Consider the following 19,937-nt stretch of genomic DNA (forward strand, 5'->3'; position numbering starts at 1 on the left):
AATCGTAGAATCTATGGGGAAAACCAGTGGCATGGGGGGGGGGGGGGGGGGGTTAGTAGCAATCCAATCGAGAGGTTTGTTTCATGTGAGATCAGTTGGAGCTTTTTTGTCTTCCGCAGTTTCATGTTCAGAGACAAGTAACTTATTGGGCGCGATTCTCCGTCCCGCCGCACCCATTTTCTGGTGCGGTGCATCCCTGCCGGCAGCGGGATCCTCCGCCCCGCCAGTTGGCCAATGGCGTTTCCCATTGTGAGCACCCCCACGCTTTCGGGAAATCCGTGGGCATGAGTGCGCTGCCGGCAAAACGGAGGATCCCACCGGCGGAGAATCCAGCCCAATATGTTTTTACCTGACGTTCTTTAGGATTGGCGTCCTTGTATGCTGCCCGTGATGGTGATGGCTGCCTCAGGGCAAACTAATCTTGCAGCAGCGACCTCAAAGCAGGATTTAGGTCCCTTATTTGTAGATTCAAAAACCCAATACCAGCCTCGGACTTGGGGACAGGATCCTTCATTGTTTGTCCTCATGCAATATGGCAGGGGGCACGTGCTTTCTGTCTGGCATTTTGGGACTTCCTGAAAAATGGATGGCTGATGATTCTGCCACTGCTGATGCGCAGAAACTTTACAAGAGCATGCCATTTTACCCATCAAGGGTAGGATTATAAATTAAAATAGTTGGAAAGTCCTGTGAGGCCTGATGTGATTCTGATCGACAGGAAAATCTGCATCTGAAATATAAAATCTACCTTCATATTTAGCCTGGGTTCAATTCCTGTTACCCGAATGGGCGCCGGAATGTGGCGACTAGGGGCCAATAAAATATTATTATTATTCCAAAAGGACAAACTGCGGCATATGAAATATCCTTGTAAATTCAACCTTTTTTTGTGACGAGAGAATAAATTCACACTCTGGTAATAAATCTTATTTTATTGTAAACCGCATAATTTTAAGGACATTTACTCAAGATACTTCAATGTTATAAAGGAACATTTCCACAACACACGGACGTGCATTTTCCATTAAATATATACGTAAGAAGCCAAAAATGGTAAAACTTTATTTTTTTTTACATATATAAAATGTTTCCTGGTAAATTCTTCTCCAACATCATAATGACGTAATACTGACATAATACTGACTGTTTGGCATATTTCACAAATCACCACAAATGTAATATAGGTATCTTACTCTTCATCGAGCCAAAGCCATGACCATATGTTTAGTTTGATAGAAATGTACTCTTTCCTTGTAAGTATGATACACGTTAAAGAGCTTTGAGATTACTGGCATCATGTTGTATGTCTTATCTATCAGGCAAACTATGTGGCTGGAGGGTCAGAGCTTAAAAGGGAATGCAATTTGAGATATTAATAGCTCAAGAACAAATTGATTTCTGGCTTCTTGAATGGACAAAAACTGATTTTCCATGAGACAGACAGACAGACAAACACACACACACACAATGGAGGTATCATTGTGGCTACATCATTGCTTTGACATTTTCCTACAAAATAATAAAGTAATGCCCAAGAAATCAGAAAACAATTTGGTCTAGTTCAAGATTATTAGAGGCCAGAGAGTAGCAGGAAGGTACATAGGCAGCAGATACAGAGGACAATAAAGGGAGGCGGGCAGCTCGAGTTACTGCTGCTTCCAGTGTATTCTCGGCTTTGTCACCCGTTTAGTTACAGTCGTAAACAAAGTCGTAGTTGCTCGGCTCCTTGGGGATGGGAGGCGGGGCTTCGGGAATTTGAATATTCTCTAGGTCGAGAAGGCGAAGCTTCATCTCCATGCTGAGGAGGGTGTCGAGGTCGTTCTTGGTCAGCTCGCTCATCATCTCCTTCCCGAGCAGAGCGTTCAGCCCATCCGTCCACACGCAGTACTGGAAAGAGAAACTTTCGCTGTTGAGAACGTTCAACGCCCAATGTTCATTGATTTACATTTCCTGCTTTTTCAATGCTGACTCTTTGTATGAATCTGTTGGAGGTTCTAGGAGGTAGCTTCAGAATCAACGATAAGACAATCACCAAAGTCACGGTGCTGCCACCTTACCTCATTTCTTGCATTCCATCACAGATCATTAGCTAGCCTCGCTGAGCACACACAATATAATGCAATTCTAAATCCTCCATTGTCTGTGCTTTTTCCCACTGATCAGCTATTCAGCATTTCAAATTTTAGGATTTGCCGATTAATAAAATGTTATTCCTTATTAAAAGTTTTGTATTATTCAAGGGAAGATAGACCAGTTAAGGAAAACTACAAAAGGATGGTTTACAAAGTATTTACTGCACAGACACAGACCACTTGGCTCAGTTGGTCTGTGCTGGTGTTTGTGCTTTGCACCAGCCTCCTCCCATCCTCCTTCACCTCGCACTATTTACATGTCCTTCTATTTCTTCCTCCCTCAAGCATTTACCTAGCTTTTTCTTAAAGGCATCTATGGCTTAGATGCTGAGCTATTCTTCTCAACTACTACATGTGGTAGCAAGTACCATTTTCTAATTACACTGGGTGAAGAACTTTGTCCTGAATTCCTTATTAGATCTATTAGCGATTATGGGTAGGATTATCTGTTTTAGGTTGACAATGGCTGAAAGGCAGGTCCTGACCCTGTACTTTGCTGGGAGCAGTCACCCGACACAGATTTTGCCAGGATTGGCTAGTTGCTGACCATACTCCGTGCTTGCTATCCAATTAAGGTGGACGGACAGGTTCTGAAAGATGTAGGGCCAGCAGGAAGCTATTCATGACGCAAGGAGCTGCAGCCTGACGTTGCAGGTAAGGGAGAGAGGGTGCCTCCATCTTTTGGAGGCTCCTTTTAGCTGATATCAAGCCTGAAATCAGGCAAAATGCCTGTAATTGCCTGCTTAGAGCTAGTATGTCTTTTTTTGGGCACTATGAATTGGATTCTATCTGAATTTTTTTTTTTGGGGGGGGGGGCCAAGCAACGAGATGGATTAAGGGCTTGCCCTGTCCACTCTGCACATTGGCTTGTAACTCTAAGAAAGGAATAAAATAAAACAAAAATGTTGAGGCTCCCTTTGAGTACTTTTTAAGACTTTTGAAATAAAAATTGGCTCCAGCTTTTGGATCTCTTATGGAGGGTTACATGTGAGAGTACCTTTAAGAAATGGGTGTTTAAGAAATGTACCTTTAAGAAATGGGTGTTGATCAGGGATATCAGAGTGTGGGTGGAGCTGGGCTGAATGTCAGCTTTTTACTTTTGTTTTAGGCTGTTTGATGCAGGGTGTGTTTTAGTTTTGTTTTCAGAGCTGGATAGCCACAGCCAGAAGGTGTATGAATCTCTCTCTGTAAGCTAAAGATTGTAAATCGATCCTGGTGATTTAAAACTAATAACAGTAGTGACTTTAACCTGATGTGCTTCTGGTAAAAGGTGTTTTAAGTCTTATGGATGTTAAAAGGAAAGTTTAAAGGATTACTTAATGTTGTATTCTTTGGGGGTTGTATTTGAATTAATGGTTGCTAAGATGTTCACTGTTAGTTTTAAAAGGTTAACTTGAGTCCATAGAATAAACATTGTTTTGCTTTTAAAAATACTTTCCCATTTCTGCTGTATCACGCCTGTAGAGTGGGCCGTGTGCTCCCCATACCACAATCTATTAAAAGGTGTGGGTCAGGTGAACTCCATGATACACTTTGGGGTTCTTTAAACACTGGCCCATAACAAATTGTGGGCTCAAGGGGGTAAAAGTCTATCTATTGGATTGGCTTAGTGAACTTAAAGGCAGTGAGGGGTGAGCATATTGTGGGTGCTTTTCAGGTGTAGTATTTTAGTTTAAGTGGGTAGTGTGTTGTGGACAATGGCTCTTTCAGAGGTTCAGAAGTTTTTGGAGGTGGAGACGGTCACACGCAGAGACGAAAAGCAGACTGTTAGATTTGGCAAAAACATTGCAGTTAACAGTCCGGACAAAATACGAAAAGATGAGGTAATTATGGTGGTGGCTAAGCATTGAAAGTTGCCTGAGATGCAGCTTGACTCATTGGAAATGGCAAAAATTCAGTCACAAATTAAACAAATGGAACATGAGAAAGAATTAAAGCAGCTTGAATACGAGATAGAGGAAAAAGAGAGAGAGAAAGAGATAGAGAGCAAAAAGAAAGAGCGAGAGAGGAAAAAGAAAAGAGAGACGAAAGGAGAAAAGAAAGAATAGCCCTAGCAGAACAAAAAGAAAGAGAAAGGGAGATACAGATCAGGGAAAAAGATAAAGCGAGAGAGTTTGAACTTCAGAAAATGGCCATGAAACATGACAGTCAGTTATAATTGGCAGGCATAAAGGAAATGTACAGTTGGATGATAGTGATGAGGATAGTGATAAAGAGTGTCATAGTCGAAGGCTTAGTGAGAATCTATTTAAATACGTCCAAGCATTGCCAAGGATTGACAAGAAGGAGGTAGAAGCCTTTTTCACTTCATTTGAGAAGGTGGCTAAACAAATGAAATGGCCACAGGACATGTGGGTATTACTGATTCAAACAAAGCTGGTAGGTAGAGCTAATGAATGTTTGTATCAAGGAGGTATCTGAGACGTATGAGGAGGTGAAAAAATCCATCTTGGGTGCATATGAACTAGTGCCTGAAGCCTAGACAAAGGTTTAGAAATTTGAGGAAAGAATTTGGTCAAACATACATGGAGTTTGAAAGAATCAAACAGAATAATTTTGATAGGTGGATAAGGGCTTTGAAAATAGACCAAACCTATGAAGCTCTCAGAGAAATTATACTTTTGGTGGAGTTTAAAAATTAAATTCCTGATGTAGTGAGAACTCATGTGGAAGAGCAGAGGGTTAAAACTGTGAGGTTAGCAGCAGAAATGGCAGGTGATTATGAATTAGTTTGTAAATTAAAGCTTGGTTTCTGACATCAGTTTCAGCCTGTGAGGGATAGAAACTGGGGACATGACAAATACTCAAGTGGTAAAAGTAAAGGTGATCTGATGGGAGATAATAAGGAGAGTGTACCTCAGATTAAAAAAGAAATCCAGGAGGGTGGAAGAGACATGAAACGTTTCAAATGTTTCCACTGTAATAAACTAGGCCATGTAAAGTCACAGTGTTGGTGGTGGAAGAAAAACACTGGGAAGGCTGTTAAGGTAAAACAGGATAAGACAGTGGGGTTTGTTAAAGTGGTAAAGGAAAGCCCAAGTGAAGCTAAGAAGGTGCAAAAGATTGTACAGCCTGATCAAGAGGTGCTTGATAAGAAGGTGCCAGATCTCTTTCAAGAATTTACTTGTGTGGGTAAAGTTTACTCATGTGTATCAGGAGGAGCAGGTAAAGAAGTCACAATTTTAAGAGATACGGGAGCTACTCAATCCTTAATGGTAAGAGATGAGGAGTTATGTAGTTTGGGAAGAATGTTGCCAGAAAAGGTGGTGATATGTGGAATTCAGGGTGAGAGGAATACTGTTCAATTATATAAGGTAAGGTTGGAAAGTCCAGTGAAGAGTGGTGAGGTGATAGTAGGAGTAATAGAGAAACTATCTTGTCCAGGAATACAGTTTATCTTGGGTAATGATATAGCTGGATCGCAGGTGGGAGTGATGCCTACTGTGGTTGATAAGCCAGTGGAAAATCCGACAACTGAAGTGTTGAAGGATGAATATCCTGTGATTTTTCCGGATTGTGTAGTAACAAGGTCGCAAAGTCACAGGTTAAGATAAGAGGATAAATCAAAGAGTGAAGATGAAGTTGAAGTGCAATTATCAGAAACGATTTTTGATCAGATGAAATGAAAATGAAAATCGCTTATTGTCACAAGTAGGCTTCAAATGAAGTTACTGTGAAAAGCCCCTAGACGCCACATTCCGGCGCCTGTTCGGGGAGGCTGGTACAGGAATTGAACCGTGCTGCTGGCCTGCCTTGGTCTGCTTTCAAAGCCAGCGATTTAGCCCTGTGCTATACCAGCCCAGATAGTTGGAAAAGAACAGGTGGAGGATGAGGCGGATATTTTTAGTTCGGGAAAATTGGCGGAGTTACAACAGGAAAGATGCAGAAATAAAACGGATGTTTCAGAAAGCATACACGGAAGAGGAATCTGAGTGGATACCAGAGTGTTATTACCGTAAAAGTATTTCACGGTTGAGAAGGAGACTTTGAGTTTGGTGCTGGCTTTGCAACATTTTCACATTTATGTGACCAGCAATCCATCTGACACCATTATATATACTGATCATAATCCGTTGACGTTTTTGGAGCGATTCCGGAATAACAATGCATGGCTGGAGTTTATTGTTGCAGCCATTTCATTTAAAAATAGTACATGTGGCAGGACAAGAAAACGTGATAGCAGATGCTTTGTCACGAATGTGATGAACGGAAGCAGTTTCAGTTGGAGGAAGAACAATGAAAGAAAAATGGACGATATTATTATACCTGTTTGCGTGTGTTGTTATTTGAAACGAAAAAAAATACATTTACTGTGTGCATTTCTTAAAGGATAGTGAAAAGGTGAAAAATGAAACCATCTTGAAGTTGATGGTTTATTTTTTTTTCTTGGGGGGAGGTGTCATGTGAGAGTACCTTTAAGAAATGGGTGTTTATAAATGGGTGTGTATATAAATATCTGTAGTGAGAGTACCTTTAAGAAATGGGTGTTTAAGAAATGTACCTTTAAGAAATGGGTGTTTATCAGTGATGTCAGAGTGTGGGTGGAGCTGGGCTGTCTGTCAGCTTTTTACTTTTGTTTTAAGCTGTTTGCTGCAGGGTGTGTTTTAGTTTCGTTTTTAGAGCTGGATAGCTGCAGTCACAGTCAGAAGGTGTATGAATTGCTCTCTGTAATCTAAAGACTGTAAATCGATCCTGGTGATTTAAAACTAATAACAGTAGTGACTTTAACTTGTACTTCTCATAAAAGGTGTTTTAAGTCTTATGGATGTTAAAAGGAACGCTTAAAGGATTACTTAGTGTTGTATTCTTTGGGGGTTGTATTTGAATTAATGGTTGCTAAGATGTTCACTGTTAGTTTTAAAAAGGTTAACTTGAGTCCATAGAATAAACATTGTTTTGCTTTAAAAAATACTTTTCTATTTCTGCTGTACCACACCTGTAGAGTGGGCCGTGTGCTCCCCATACCACAATCTATTAAAAGTTGTGGGTCAGATGAACTCCATGATACGCTTTGGGGTTCTCTAAACCCTGGCCCATAACAAGGGGAAACCCCTCCAGAGGGCATCTTGTGCTACAACTGTACACCCGGGTAGGCAGGACTCAAAGTTAGCTGAGAGCACTACCCACCCAGTCACAGAAGACCTCCCCTGGCAGCTTGTATGCTCCCACTATCCAAATTTCCAGTTGGCCTCTGATCTATGGCCTTAATTGACCTCTAAATTAATATGCTACCCACCACTTGCAGATGGGTAGTCGTTCCATCTCCAATCCAGTTTCCAGGAAAATCCCTCAGGTTTAGGATGGCATTTGCAAACTGGCACGCCAGCTGGAAGTACAAATATACGTGCCCAGATGTGCCCCCCCCCCCTCTCAGTTGGGGTGAAAATACTGCCCTACCTTATATTGATAACCTCTTGTTTTGGATTGCCCACCGTGGAAACATCCTCTCTCTGGCTATTCAATTAAACCATGTCATAGGACAGCCACGCTATGCCTGAAAAGCAGCTGGCCAAGTTGCTCGCGGGTTGCGTTGAATAGCCATGTGTTTCTCGGCACTGAGACTTTGTTTCCATTTGGTTAAATCGAGCCCATAATCTTAAAGACCTCTGATGGGTCATCCCTCCCTCAACCTTCACTTTCTGGAGAAAAGAACTCCAGGTTTCCATGTATACTGATTGTTATAACCTGTGAGTTATGAAACACTCTTGTAAATCATTTTTTGCAGTTTCTTTATATCATTTCTGTAATATGGTGACTATTTACCATCCATCCCAATTATCAGTCAGTATATTTGGGCGGCACGGTAACTCAATGGTTAGCACTGCTGCCACACAGTGCCAGGGACCTGGGTTCTATTCCAACCTTGGGTGACTGTGTGGAGTTTGCATTTCTCCCCGTGTCTGCGCGTGTTTCCTCCATCAGTCCAAAGGTGTGCAGGTTAGGTAGATTGGTCATGCTAAATTGCCCCTTAGTGTGGTAGGGGTGTGTGCAAAGGTGGGGCGCTCTTTCGGAGGATCAACCATTGGGTTGAATGGCCTCCTTCTGCACTGTAGGGATTCTTTGATTCTATGATATTTTCTTGTCTCAAAATCTGACTTCAAATATGAATCTGACCTGGATGATGAGTTTTCTGATTTATTAATAGTCAGTCAGTGCATAATTTGGTCAGTATAGTGATGAATGTGTCAGAGTATATTTGTTCAAGGCTACTTATTTGTAAAGACTGCGCCTCATTTAAAAGGAACTCGTGGCTCTTGAATAATGAACCAAAATGTAAGAACAAATTTTTCAGATATTGAAGCACTTTTAGTTTCCTGGTTATAAACTTTCACAGAATTTCCCTTATTTGGAAGGAATATAAAGATTTTCCTTTATATCTAACTAATTTACTCCTGGTTTTCCCTGGCTTCCATGGGTATTGGATCAACAAGGCGATGGGCAGTGATGTGCATCTGTGAACTCCAATAATGATACTCTTACCAGCCGATAGGAAGTCAACAAGAAGGTGCCATTTCCCTCACTGGCAAATTGCTTGATCTTTCTTTGGTGCTCCCACATAGTGATGGCATCCAACAAAAGTTATGGAATTAATAATTTATAACTTTCAAGTTAATCTTTCAATTGCTGAAATTTAATACTATTTAAAAGCAGTGCTCCTTCTTGTATTCTCTCCACAAAGTTCCCCTCGCATACTTTGAAAGGCAACAGGTGACCTATGTTGATAAGGTCCCCCATGGCAGACTGGTGCAAAAGATTAGATCACATGGGGTCAGGGGTGAACTAGCTGGATGGATCCAGAACTGGGTTGGCCATAGAAGACAGAGGGTAGCAGTGAAAGGGTGTTTTTCCAAATGGAGATCTGTAACAAGTGGTGTTTCGCTGGGATCAGTTCTGGGACCTCTGCTCTTTGTAATATATATAAATGACTTGGAAGAAAAAGTAGCGGGTCTGATTAGCAAGTTTGTGGATGATACTAAAATTGCAAGAGTTGCAGATAGTTATAAAGATTGTCAGAGAATACAACAGAATATAGATAGGCTGCAAAATTGGGCAGAGAAATGGCAGATGGAATTTAACCCGGACAGATGGGAGGTGATGCATTTTGGTAGATCCAAATCAGGTGGGAGCTATAAAATAAATGGCAGAATCGTCAGGAGCATAGAGGCACAGAGAGATCTGGGCATGCAGGTCCAAAGATCCTTAAAAGTGGCAGCATAAGTGGAAATGGTGGTGAAGAAAGCATATGGCATGCTTGCCTTCATAGGACGGGGTATCGAGTATAAAAGCTCGAAAATTATGTTACAGTTATATAAAACGTTGGTTAGGCCACATTTCGAACACTGTGTCCAATTCTGGTCACAGCACTACCAGAAGGACGTGGAGGCTTTGGAGAGAGTACAGAAAATGTTTACCAGGATGTTGCCTGGTATGGAGGGTATTAGTTATGAGGAGAGATTGAATAAACTGGGATTGTTCTCACTGGAGAGACGGAGGCTGAGGGACAACCTGATAGAAGTTTATAAAATTATTTGGGGTATAGATAGGGTGAACAGTTGGAGGCTTTTTCCCAGGGCATAAATGAAAATTACAAGGGGGCACAGGTTCAAGGTGAGGGGGGAAAGGTTCAGTGGAGATGTGCGGGTGAAGTTTTTACAGAGGGCGGTGGTGGCCTGGAATGGACTGCCACGTGAGGTTGTTGAGGCAGAAACGTTAGCGACCTTTAAGACTTATCTGGATAGGCACATGAACAGATGGGGTATAGAAGGATACAGGCAGGTGGTCTAGATAGGATACGTGATTGGCGCAGGCTTGGAGGACCGAAGGGCCTGTTCTTGTGCCGTACTGTTCTTTGTTCTTTATATTTCAGGCTTCGTGCACTTCTGATTTACAATTGGGAATAAGAAGTTTCCAATACCTTTCCAGGATGTTGTTCCCATATTTGTAGCTCCTTCCCAGAAGGCTTAGTGAGCGCCCTCTATTGAGTATCTCCAGGTTGACAGGGGAACCCATTGGGCTGCATCCCCCCTCCCCACATGCATGAAAGTAGGCCACAAGCCACCACATACCCTGTTCTGCAGCCATGACGTTCTACTGTCAGGCTAAAGTGGCTGGGAAAGGGATTTCTCTCCCTCGGAGGGGGAGGGGGCAATCTGATTGGTCGCTGGCAGTGCCAGATCTCAGTACTGGGTTTTGTAAGGCAGAAGGAAGGGATGGGGTGGCACCTTGGGGGTTTGCTCCCTTTCCTTCCCTTGTTTTTTTCACGTAGGTCATTAAAAAATGGCCTGCGCACTCCTGCCCACATGAGCTCTATAATGCGTGTTATCCAGGTCAATAGGTTTTCTTACAAGCCTAATGGATCTTTAATGATTTATTTGCATCCACGTGGCGTATTATAAGAGTATGTTCGGGGATGGGCGGGATGGTGGTGGGTTAGCCACCCAACCTACTTTATGTGCCCCATCGCCTTTGCAAAAGCAAGCTCGTGGGAGCCACAGTAGCAAAATCAAACTGCCGTCTCCAAACTTTCAAAGTAGAATTTACATTTGATCATTCTGTTGTAAGACAGCATTTTCAATCTCAGGAGGAATTCTTTATCGGAGCAGCCCAGCATAGGTGCATACCCTAGGTGTAGATATGATCGGTGCCTCACTTGAATGAGCCAAGTATGTAGCTCAGTCCCAAGAGTTAGGAGCCAGATAACCCATTAGCGATGTAGTCACCTGAGAGTTAACTGTCATTGCCCAAGTCAGGATAAACATATTTAAGTTGAGGTAGGCAGCTTTATTTCTATATCATGCATTTCAATGATCAATCATAGCTTTGAATCATCACTTCTACTCTTAAATTTTTTTGAATTAAAAGTTAATGTTGGAGGGAGGTGGGGGACTGTCTTTTCAATGTTAGAGATGCTTGCTCAATTCAATAGTGCAATGAAATCCAGTTGGTGATCTACTAATTCTACCACGATGGTTCTGTATGTGGCATATCGCAGAGAATAACCTGCTTCGACTGGACAGAAGTGCAAACTATAATTCTGGCTTTCGAATCAGTGTAGATGGAATGCTATGCAGAGAAACCTATTGGCTTTAAGCTATTGCTACCTGCTGTCACTGAAAGATTATACAAATTTACTTGTATCGTACCACAAACTATGGCAATATGTAAATTAGGGAAGGCATATGGAAGCACACTCGAGTGTAAAGTCAGTGACAGAGATGTTTTGTGGAGATTCTCTATAAGGATGAAGGCTTAAACGTGATAGAGAAACACAGACAATGCTTCAGAAAGATCTGAATGAGAGATTAGTATCACTAACTTAAAAACGTAGGGGGGCTGGCGTGAATCCCGCCACCGCCGTGTGCGGAAGTCTCCGCCACCAGAGATTCCAGCTTCTTGCATTTCTGATTTACAATTGGGAATAAGAAGTTTCCAAGATGGGCCGAAGTCCCGCTGCTGGAATACTTGTCCCGCCAGCGTGGATTAAACCACCTTTTGAACGGCGGGACAAGGCGGCGCGGGCAGGCTCCGGGGTCCTGGGGGGACGCGGGGTGATCTGGCCCCGGGATGTGCCCCCACGGTGGCCTGGCCCGCGATCGGATCCCACCAATTCGCGGGTGGGCCTGTGCCGTGGGGGCACTCTTTTTCTTCCGCCTTCGCCATGGTCTTCACTATGGCAGAGGCGGAAGAGACCCCCTCCCCTGCGCATGCGCGGCGCTGACGCTCCCGCGCATGCGTCGCCCGGCAAAGACCTTTCAGCCCCGGCTGGCGTGGCGCCAAAGGCCTTTCCCGCCAACCGGCGGAGCGCAAACCACTCCGGCGTGGGCCTAGCCCCTCAAGGTGAAGGCTTGGCCCCTAAAGGTGCGGAAGTCTCCGCACCTTTGGGGCGGCCCGACGCCGGAGTGGTTCCCGCCACTCCATTACGCCGGAACCCCCCTCTCCGCTAGGTATGGGAGAATCCCGCCCCAGGTCTCTGAGCTAGTTTTCTGAGGCGTTTGTAGGGCAGGGCGATGAACTTCGGTTCGAAAACCTGGAAGGCTGGGTTTACACACATACTATGGAGGTTTCACTGCCTCCTGGGAGTTGGAGAGAGAAGGGAATAGATGGTTACGATGATGGATTTCGATAAAAGATTGACGAGGCTTGAGAGGAGCATAAACACAGGCATGGAGAGGTTGGGCCAAATGGCCTGTTTCTATGTGTTATCTCCTATGTAATCCTGTGGTTGGCTGCCCACCCTCTGTCTTTCCTCTGGTAAAATCAGAACTGGACATGCTGGAGGCAGGTTGGTGTAAGGTTTGCTATTATTACATTTTTTTACTTCTTGCCCAATCTCAATCCCCCCATTTTAGGGGTTAAAATGACCCTCTATCCCTGTACTGCTTTCAAAATGAAACACAACTTGAACTACACCATCTGATGGCACTTCCTTTGTTTGGGTTATTAACAATATCTTAAATGGCGAGTGCCGATGACATCTTTAAGGGTACTGGTATCTGCGAGGGGGAGATGAACTAGCATTTGCAAATGGCACGGTGAGATTACTAATGCATTCTGAGTGCGTGACAGAAACTATGGAGGTTAGCTTGGCTTCCACGCACTGCTAAATTCAGTAACATATGACATGATTCTCACTTACTGACTAGAGACATGGAAAAGGTTATCAGAATTAATCACATCATGGTTATAAGTGTTCTTTGAAATACAGAAGTGTCCTTATGATATTGTTTGCTCTTTGAATTCAATTGAAGATGATTACCATTCTTAATTCAACATATCTCACTGATTAACTTGATCCGTTCAAAGGAAAAATGCTACTGCAGACCTATTTTACTATCTAACCTGCTGATTCTGTTTTGTTGCAGTGTTAAGTTTGGTTATGTAGAATTGATGTTCAGGTATTTGCCATACTAAATTGCATTGATTTTAGGCATCATTTACTCAGAGCTATAAAGTTCAAATAAATTCACAAAAATGATGCATGTGGTGTTTAGTTTATGAAAAAACTGCTTTCAGGATTATCTATGATCAAGGTTCCTTTACAGTAGACACTCACCTTCCACAATGCATTATGAAAGACCATTCAGGCATGGCACCTCCTGAGCTGCATAGGATTAACCAACATCTTCAGCTGGATCGTGATTTACTGAGTGACTGTTTGCTTTGAGATTTGGCATACATTTTAACTTAACCTACAGGCAATGTGGGGGCACTGGTCTAGGTAGACCGAGAGGGAAAATTAAATTAGCAATAAAGAAGGATTTTCTTTTCAATTGAGAAGCCCAGTCTTAACATCTCTGGTCTCCCAAGCAGAAGGGGGTGATATATTGACAAGAAGCACAAATGAGGACAATAATACAGATGCAAGTATCATGAATTGTCATCAAGGGCTGGATTGCCTTCTTGTCTGTTTTCCTCTACCTGAATCTACTCAGTCGCAACAGCGGGACAGTGTCCGGTATAAGTGTAAATTACAATCTTTAAGAATATCATAGAATCCCTTCAGTGCAAAAGGAGGACATTTGGCCCTCTGAAAGAGCATCCTACCTAGGCCCACTCCCTTGCCCTATCCGCGCAACCCCACCTAACCTGCACATCTTTGGACACTAAGGAGCAATTTAGCATGACCAATCCACCTAATCTGCACATCTTTGGACTGTGAGAGGAAAGGGGAGGAAACCTACGCAAACACAGGGAGAACGTCCAAACTCCACACAGTCACCCCAGGCTGGAATCGAACCCGGGTCCCTGGTGCTGTGAGACAGCAGTGCTAACCACGGTACCACTGTGCCACATATGAAGCAAATATATTGAAATAATGAATATCTTCTAATTTATAAATGATATATGAAGAGAAAATACTGAACACACTAACTATAAAGAGTATTGACTTTGTTTTATTGTATTTGAAAGGAATTGTCACCGCCAGTTTCTCATTCAAAAATATTCATGGTTTTTTTGTGAAGTGCCATTAAATAATATATTAATGGACGATTCTTAAAAGCTTGCAACAGTTTTCACATCAAGTACAAAACCGCAGAGAAAGCAGTTTAAAAATAACATTAATGGAAGGGAGGTGTTGCACTTACTTCATGCTTGTCAGGAGCGATGAAATTCAAGGAATCGTCTGGGTCGTACAGAATAGAGAAAGCGAGTTCTAACACCTCCTGTGGAGACCAGAACAACATGAGCAATCAGTCAACTAAAGGGCATCATGTCCAAAGGAAGAGGCCATCCTATCACATCAGCTCGTGCCCAAATCACGGGTGTTTCACAAGATCTGTTTTGTGAATGTCAAATTCAACATCAACAACTTGTATTTAAATAGCGACTTGAATGTTCCAATGCTGCTTTACAGAAACCTTATCAAAAAGCTTAAGATTTAAAGAGCATCTCATAGGAGGGCATAGAGAGAGAGAGAGAGCTGGAGTCACAGAGACATTTAGGGAGGTAATTGCTGAGCTTAGGGCCTGGGCAGGTGAAGGCATGACCAAGATTGTAGAACGATGAATACTAGTGATGCACTACAGGTCAGAATTGGATGAACACAGTGATCTTAGAGGGCTGTAGGAAGTTACAGGAATGCGGAGAGGCCTTGGAGTCATTTGAAAATAAGGATGAAAATTCTAAATTTGATGTGTTGGCAGACCAGGAGCAAGTGGGTGAATGGAACTTGGTGTGAGTTAGGATTGTGGCTGCAGTGTTATGGGTGAGCTCAAGTTCAGGAAGAGTGCATTGTGTTAAATTGAGTCGAGAGATAAGAAATGCATCTGAGAGAGTTTCAGCAGCTGATGAGATGAGGAAATAGCAGTCATGGGTCATGCTACAGAGGTGGAGGTAGGCAGTATTGGTTGATTCTCGGGTTAGGCAATAAACGTTCGCCTTGCTAGGGGGTGCCCACCACTCAGGAATGAATGAAAAAAAGTGAAAACCACCAAAACTGCTTTATTTTTGGAATCAAAATGAACTGAGGAAATCAAAATAGAATTCTGTGCTTAAAGAGTAAACACCAAAATTACTAGCAGCAGTTAAAAATTATTATGCGCACTGATCAGAAATGCTCAATTTGGTGACTGCATAAATATGATTACTGACTTTCTCACAGGTACGTATGTTACTTAACCAGCATGGGGTCTCATCGGCTGCATTCACAAGCCTCCACAGTGGAGCACTTAAGTGAAGTGAAGAGATTTGAAATAGGCTCGGATCAGCAGTGGGCAGGGAGTGGGAAGCACTTTGGATGTAGCTCAATCTGATCCACAACACTGTTGATGTACAATGCTCTTGTGCAGTGGACATTCAAATCTTCAGCCTTTACCAGCAGTGGAATGGAGCTTGTCTCCTGAGCATACTTTAACATGTTGAGAGGTGTTATATTGATTTGTGGAAGTAGCAAGTTTCTCTTTTTTTGCTGATGAGTCAACATCACAAGTGATTACTATCTCCGTCTGTCGTTGTCAGTACCGATGTTTCAATAATGGAGAAGTCTGATTGAAACAAGATGGATTTCCCTCCATCTCCTCTGGGTTCGATGTTCAACTTCAGTGAAAGTTCTTGATGGAAAGATCAGTGTATAAGAGTTCCACTTCTTTTGTACAACATCCTAACTTGTCCGAAACTCAATAGCCCATACCCTGGCCCACATTTATTAACCACCACCTGGCATCACTAGTGTACAAAGGCTCCCTGAATTTCCACGCTCCCTCACCTTTGAATATCTCCACAGCCATGGTCTTATACAGAAGGACAAAAATGATGAGCAAGAAAAAGACCAGTTGGTCTATTAAACTCTGCCGTATTTTCATGGTGCCTGGTGCATTGCGATGAGACAGTTCCCAGCTCCTGGTGCCACTGCCAGGGTGCCAGGCTGGCAACGCCAGGATGCCTGGGTACCACCCTACCCAAAAGGTATGTACCTGTGGGCCTCAAATCCACTGGGAGACCCCCATGAGTGCCGTTCCGTCTGGTTCGTCTGTGAAGGGCAGTACTGAATGGCGTTCGCCCGAGGTCTCTGAGGCGAAGGGGATAGATTCCAACACCTCGGGTACCTCGGGAAACTGCATATTAAAGTGAGACTAGCTGTATAATATGCAGATTTGCCAAAAGGTGATCTCTCGAGGCAGTGCGAACTGGGTAGGTCCCAGGAGCAGGGTCTCCCAGCTTCTACTGGCCACGCTGTGTCGGCGAGCTGCTTTTCGGGTGCAGCATGGACGTTCAATCGCGCCTATGTCTACCTTGGCCTATTTGCTATAACTCTCTCCCCTTAATCAACTTTGGGATGTGCCCACCACTTGGTTGCCTTTATTGCACATCCCTAGTTGGCCTGACTGAGTAGTTTGCTCGGCCATCTTAGATAGCAGTTTAAGAGGTACCCATGTTGGTGATTGACTGGAATCACATGTAGGCCACAGCAGATAAGGGCAGCAGGTTTCCTTCCCCAAAGCACATCAGAGAAATAGTTGGGTTTTTACAATCCAACAGATTCCTGGTCACTTCCTGGTCCTGGTCCAAAGATGTGCAGGTTAGGTGGATTGGTCATGCTAAATTGCCCTTTAGGGTGGGGTTGCAGGAATAGGGTGGGGAATTGGGCCTACGTAGGGTGGCCGTTCGAAGGATTGGTGCAGACTCAATGGGTCGAATGGCCCCCTTCTGCACTGTAGGGATTCTATGACTTTGACCGATACAAGTATTTAATTTCCAAATTCTCAAACTTGCCCGGATGGAATTTGAATTTCTGGTTGGTTAGTCCAGGCCTCTGGATTTACTATACTAGGCTGCTGTATCTGATTCTATCTTCACCATACAAATGAAACCCATCAATGAGCATTGGTTTCTAAAGGTTGCAACATCTCTTCAGCCTCTTTAGTATTCAAGGAGCATTGTTCCCTAAGCTGTAGCTGTTCATGTGCATTCTCCACACATTCAAAGGAGTTTCATTCCAATCCCCTGTATGTACTCAGCGTGACAGCACAATCTCAGTCTGGGATTCATCACCTTTGGGGGGGGGAAAATGCAACACAGCAGCTTTCACACTGAATCAAGCAAGTCAATTTTTGAGTTTATTTAACAGCTTGGGAATTGTAGTGAAGGAATGGGGGTGACAGAAAATATAGCTGGCACAAATTCATGTGTGGGATACAATCCAGACGACCGGATAATTATTACCGTTATCATGGACATTCCCCACCATCCAATTCAAGGTAAAGAGTTAACTAAAAAAACGGAATGAAGCAGAGAAGAAGAATGTAGAGGTTTGGTTTAGCAAAAGGTTATGTTGTCACAAATGCAAAATATGATGAAACAGAACGTTAGCGGTTATTTTCCTCCTCCGTTTTCCAAGTTTATTTTCCTTCTTACACCAGTGTCCAGCTGGTCAGTAACTGTGCAACCTATTCCACTTCACTGAGGACAATTATACAAGGCGCAAAGCTGATCTTGCATGCTGCTCGATTTTATACTCCGCTGAAGTCAATATTGGACAGAATATAAAAACAATGTTCCACCCAATTCCATAGATTTACTGCCCAGTGTGTGAGATTAAAGCTTCCCCACAGTTTTGCTGGAACAATTCAGTTGCAGATCCGTTCTTGGGTCAGCTGATGAAAAGATGGGTCTTGTTTCCCAGCTGAAAGGATTGTCAGCAAGCATCATCTGTGCTTGATGTGATCAAGTTCCTCGATTACCATGTATTGACTCCCTTTCTTGGTGCTGTGCACAACAGAGTGCCTTTATATTGAATGGTAATGAGTTACTGTGACTTATTGGCAGCACTCGCGCATTGGAGTCAACAAGTGGTAGATTCAAGTCCCACTCCAGAGACTTTGAGTGCATAACCTAGTCTGCCAATGCAGTACTGAGGGAGTATTTTTGGGCGAGACATTAAACCCACGTAACCTTTAACATGCAAGGTAAAAGATTATGTGGCACTATTCTGAAAAAGAGCAGGGGCCTTCTCCCCAGTGTGCTGGCCAATATAGCCCCCAACATACATCACTGAAACAGATCAGTTGCTCATGAACATATTGCTGTTTGTAGGCCCTTGCTGTGTGCAAATTGGTTGCCATACTTTACTGACTGTAAACACTTTGGGATGACCTGAGGTAGAGAAAGGTGTTGTATGAAGGCAGATTTTTGTTTTTTGACTTTCTTAAGCAGCGCATATGAGATTAATTTTGGATAACTTGAGCAGTGTGCCAATGTTCTGCTCAAAATTGCTGTACAAATTGTCATTATTGCTGCAGTTTAAGTATATGCTTTTAATTTCACTGGGACGCCTGCAAGGAAGGAATTTCAAAACAAAGACAGTGGGTATGTATGGCAGTCAGGTAAATAAGAGGATCGCTCAACATAACCTTTGCACTGAACTCTTCTTCAATCTCCATAAAATGAGTGCAGAAACCTAAATGTACAGACTTAACAGAGTAGCAATAAGTTCCAGCATGTTTCTGAAGCCTTTGAACTCCCTTAGGTTCGAATTGGAAAAGCGACAATGAATCAACCTATTGAACATGGGAATCTGGCCATCGGAATCCCAAGGACCAAACAAATCAAAAAGTGTGGAGCAAAACATCCTGCCGTTCCCTTCCTACTGCTCCCTATTCATTTTGTGATGGGCTTTTATTAAAAACATAAAATTATGCTATTCAAAGCCACTGATTTGTGGCATTCATGGAATAAGAGAATAAGGTTCGCAAAACACCTGTATAAATCCCAGTTTACCATAAAAATAGAACGTCACTGATCTGATAGTCACCAAGAAATCCAATAGGTAATTCAGAAGAAACTTATTTACCCAAAGTATGACGAGATTGTGGAAATTCCCAACTACAGTTAACGGTAGAGATGCATTTCACAGGAAATTCGGAAAACATTTGGGGGAGCAGGGGAATAGAGCGTTACAATGATAGACTGAGGTGGGAGGAGGTTTGAGTGGAGTATGCAATGCCAGCATGGGCTGGTTGGGCAGAATGGCCCGTTTGTGTGTCATATATCCTATGTAATCAGTCACTAATTCAGTAGTTCTAAACACGTTAGACAGGAAATTTGACAGAAAAAGTTTTTCTTCCGCTGCATAAACTGGATGACAGAAAGTAAGGAAGGAAAACTTGCATTTATATAGTGCCTTTTACAACATCGTGACATTCCAAAGGGAAGGCAGTTGCATAGTGGTATTGTTGCTGGACTAGTAATCCAGAGACCCAGAGTTATGCTCTGGGGACCCAGGTTCGAATCCCGCCATGGCGGAAGGCGAAACTTTTATTCAATAAAAAAAAAATCTGGAATTAAAAGTCTAAAGATGACCATGAAACCGCCGTTGATTGTCGTAAAAACCCATTTGGTTGACTAATGCCTTTTAGGAAAGAAAATCTGTTGTCCTTTCCCGGTCTGGCCTACATGTGGCTCCAGATCCACAGCAATGTGGTTGACTCGTAAATGCATTCAGGGATGGGTGGCACAGTGGTTTGCACTGCTGTCTCACAGCGCCAGAGACCCGGATTAGATTCCGACCTCGGGTGACTGTCTTTATGGAGCTTGCACATTCTACCTGCAGGAGCTTCCTCCGGGTGCTCGGGTTTCCTCCCACAGTCCAAAGATGTGTAGGTTAGGTGGATTGGCCATGATAAATTGTCCCTTAGAGTCCAAACGTTGATTGGGGTTACGGGTGGAGAGGGGGCATAGCATTGAAGTTCAGTTGAGTCGAAGGGAAGGAGCACAATGCTGTCTTTTCTACGGCAGTAGTTGTTTTAAGACAGTAAGTTAAAGGTCCACTGAGATTTAAAAGTATTTTACAGGCCAGGGAAAAGCTAA

At 43.1% G+C, this 19,937-nt stretch overlaps 1 protein-coding gene across 4 annotated transcripts in view; it reads right to left on the reverse strand.

Moving 5' to 3' along the window:
* Window positions 1-914: 914 nt before the first annotated feature.
* Window positions 915-19,937, reverse strand: part of elmo1 (engulfment and cell motility 1 (ced-12 homolog, C. elegans)) — a 370,865-nt gene continuing 351,842 nt past the window's right edge. For all 4 annotated transcript variants that reach the window (XM_072509748.1, XM_072509746.1, XM_072509747.1 and 1 more), the window contains 2 exons: window positions 14,219-14,296; window positions 915-1,887 (listed from right to left, as the gene is read on the reverse strand). In XM_072509748.1, the coding sequence (XP_072365849.1) occupies window positions 1,687-1,887; window positions 14,219-14,296 (279 nt within the window). In that variant the 3' untranslated portion in view covers window positions 915-1,686. The remainder of the gene's footprint in view (window positions 1,888-14,218; window positions 14,297-19,937) is intronic.

This window comes from Scyliorhinus torazame, chromosome 6, assembly GCF_047496885.1.
Source record: "Scyliorhinus torazame isolate Kashiwa2021f chromosome 6, sScyTor2.1, whole genome shotgun sequence".
Classification (NCBI taxonomy): domain Eukaryota; kingdom Metazoa; phylum Chordata; class Chondrichthyes; order Carcharhiniformes; family Scyliorhinidae; genus Scyliorhinus; species Scyliorhinus torazame.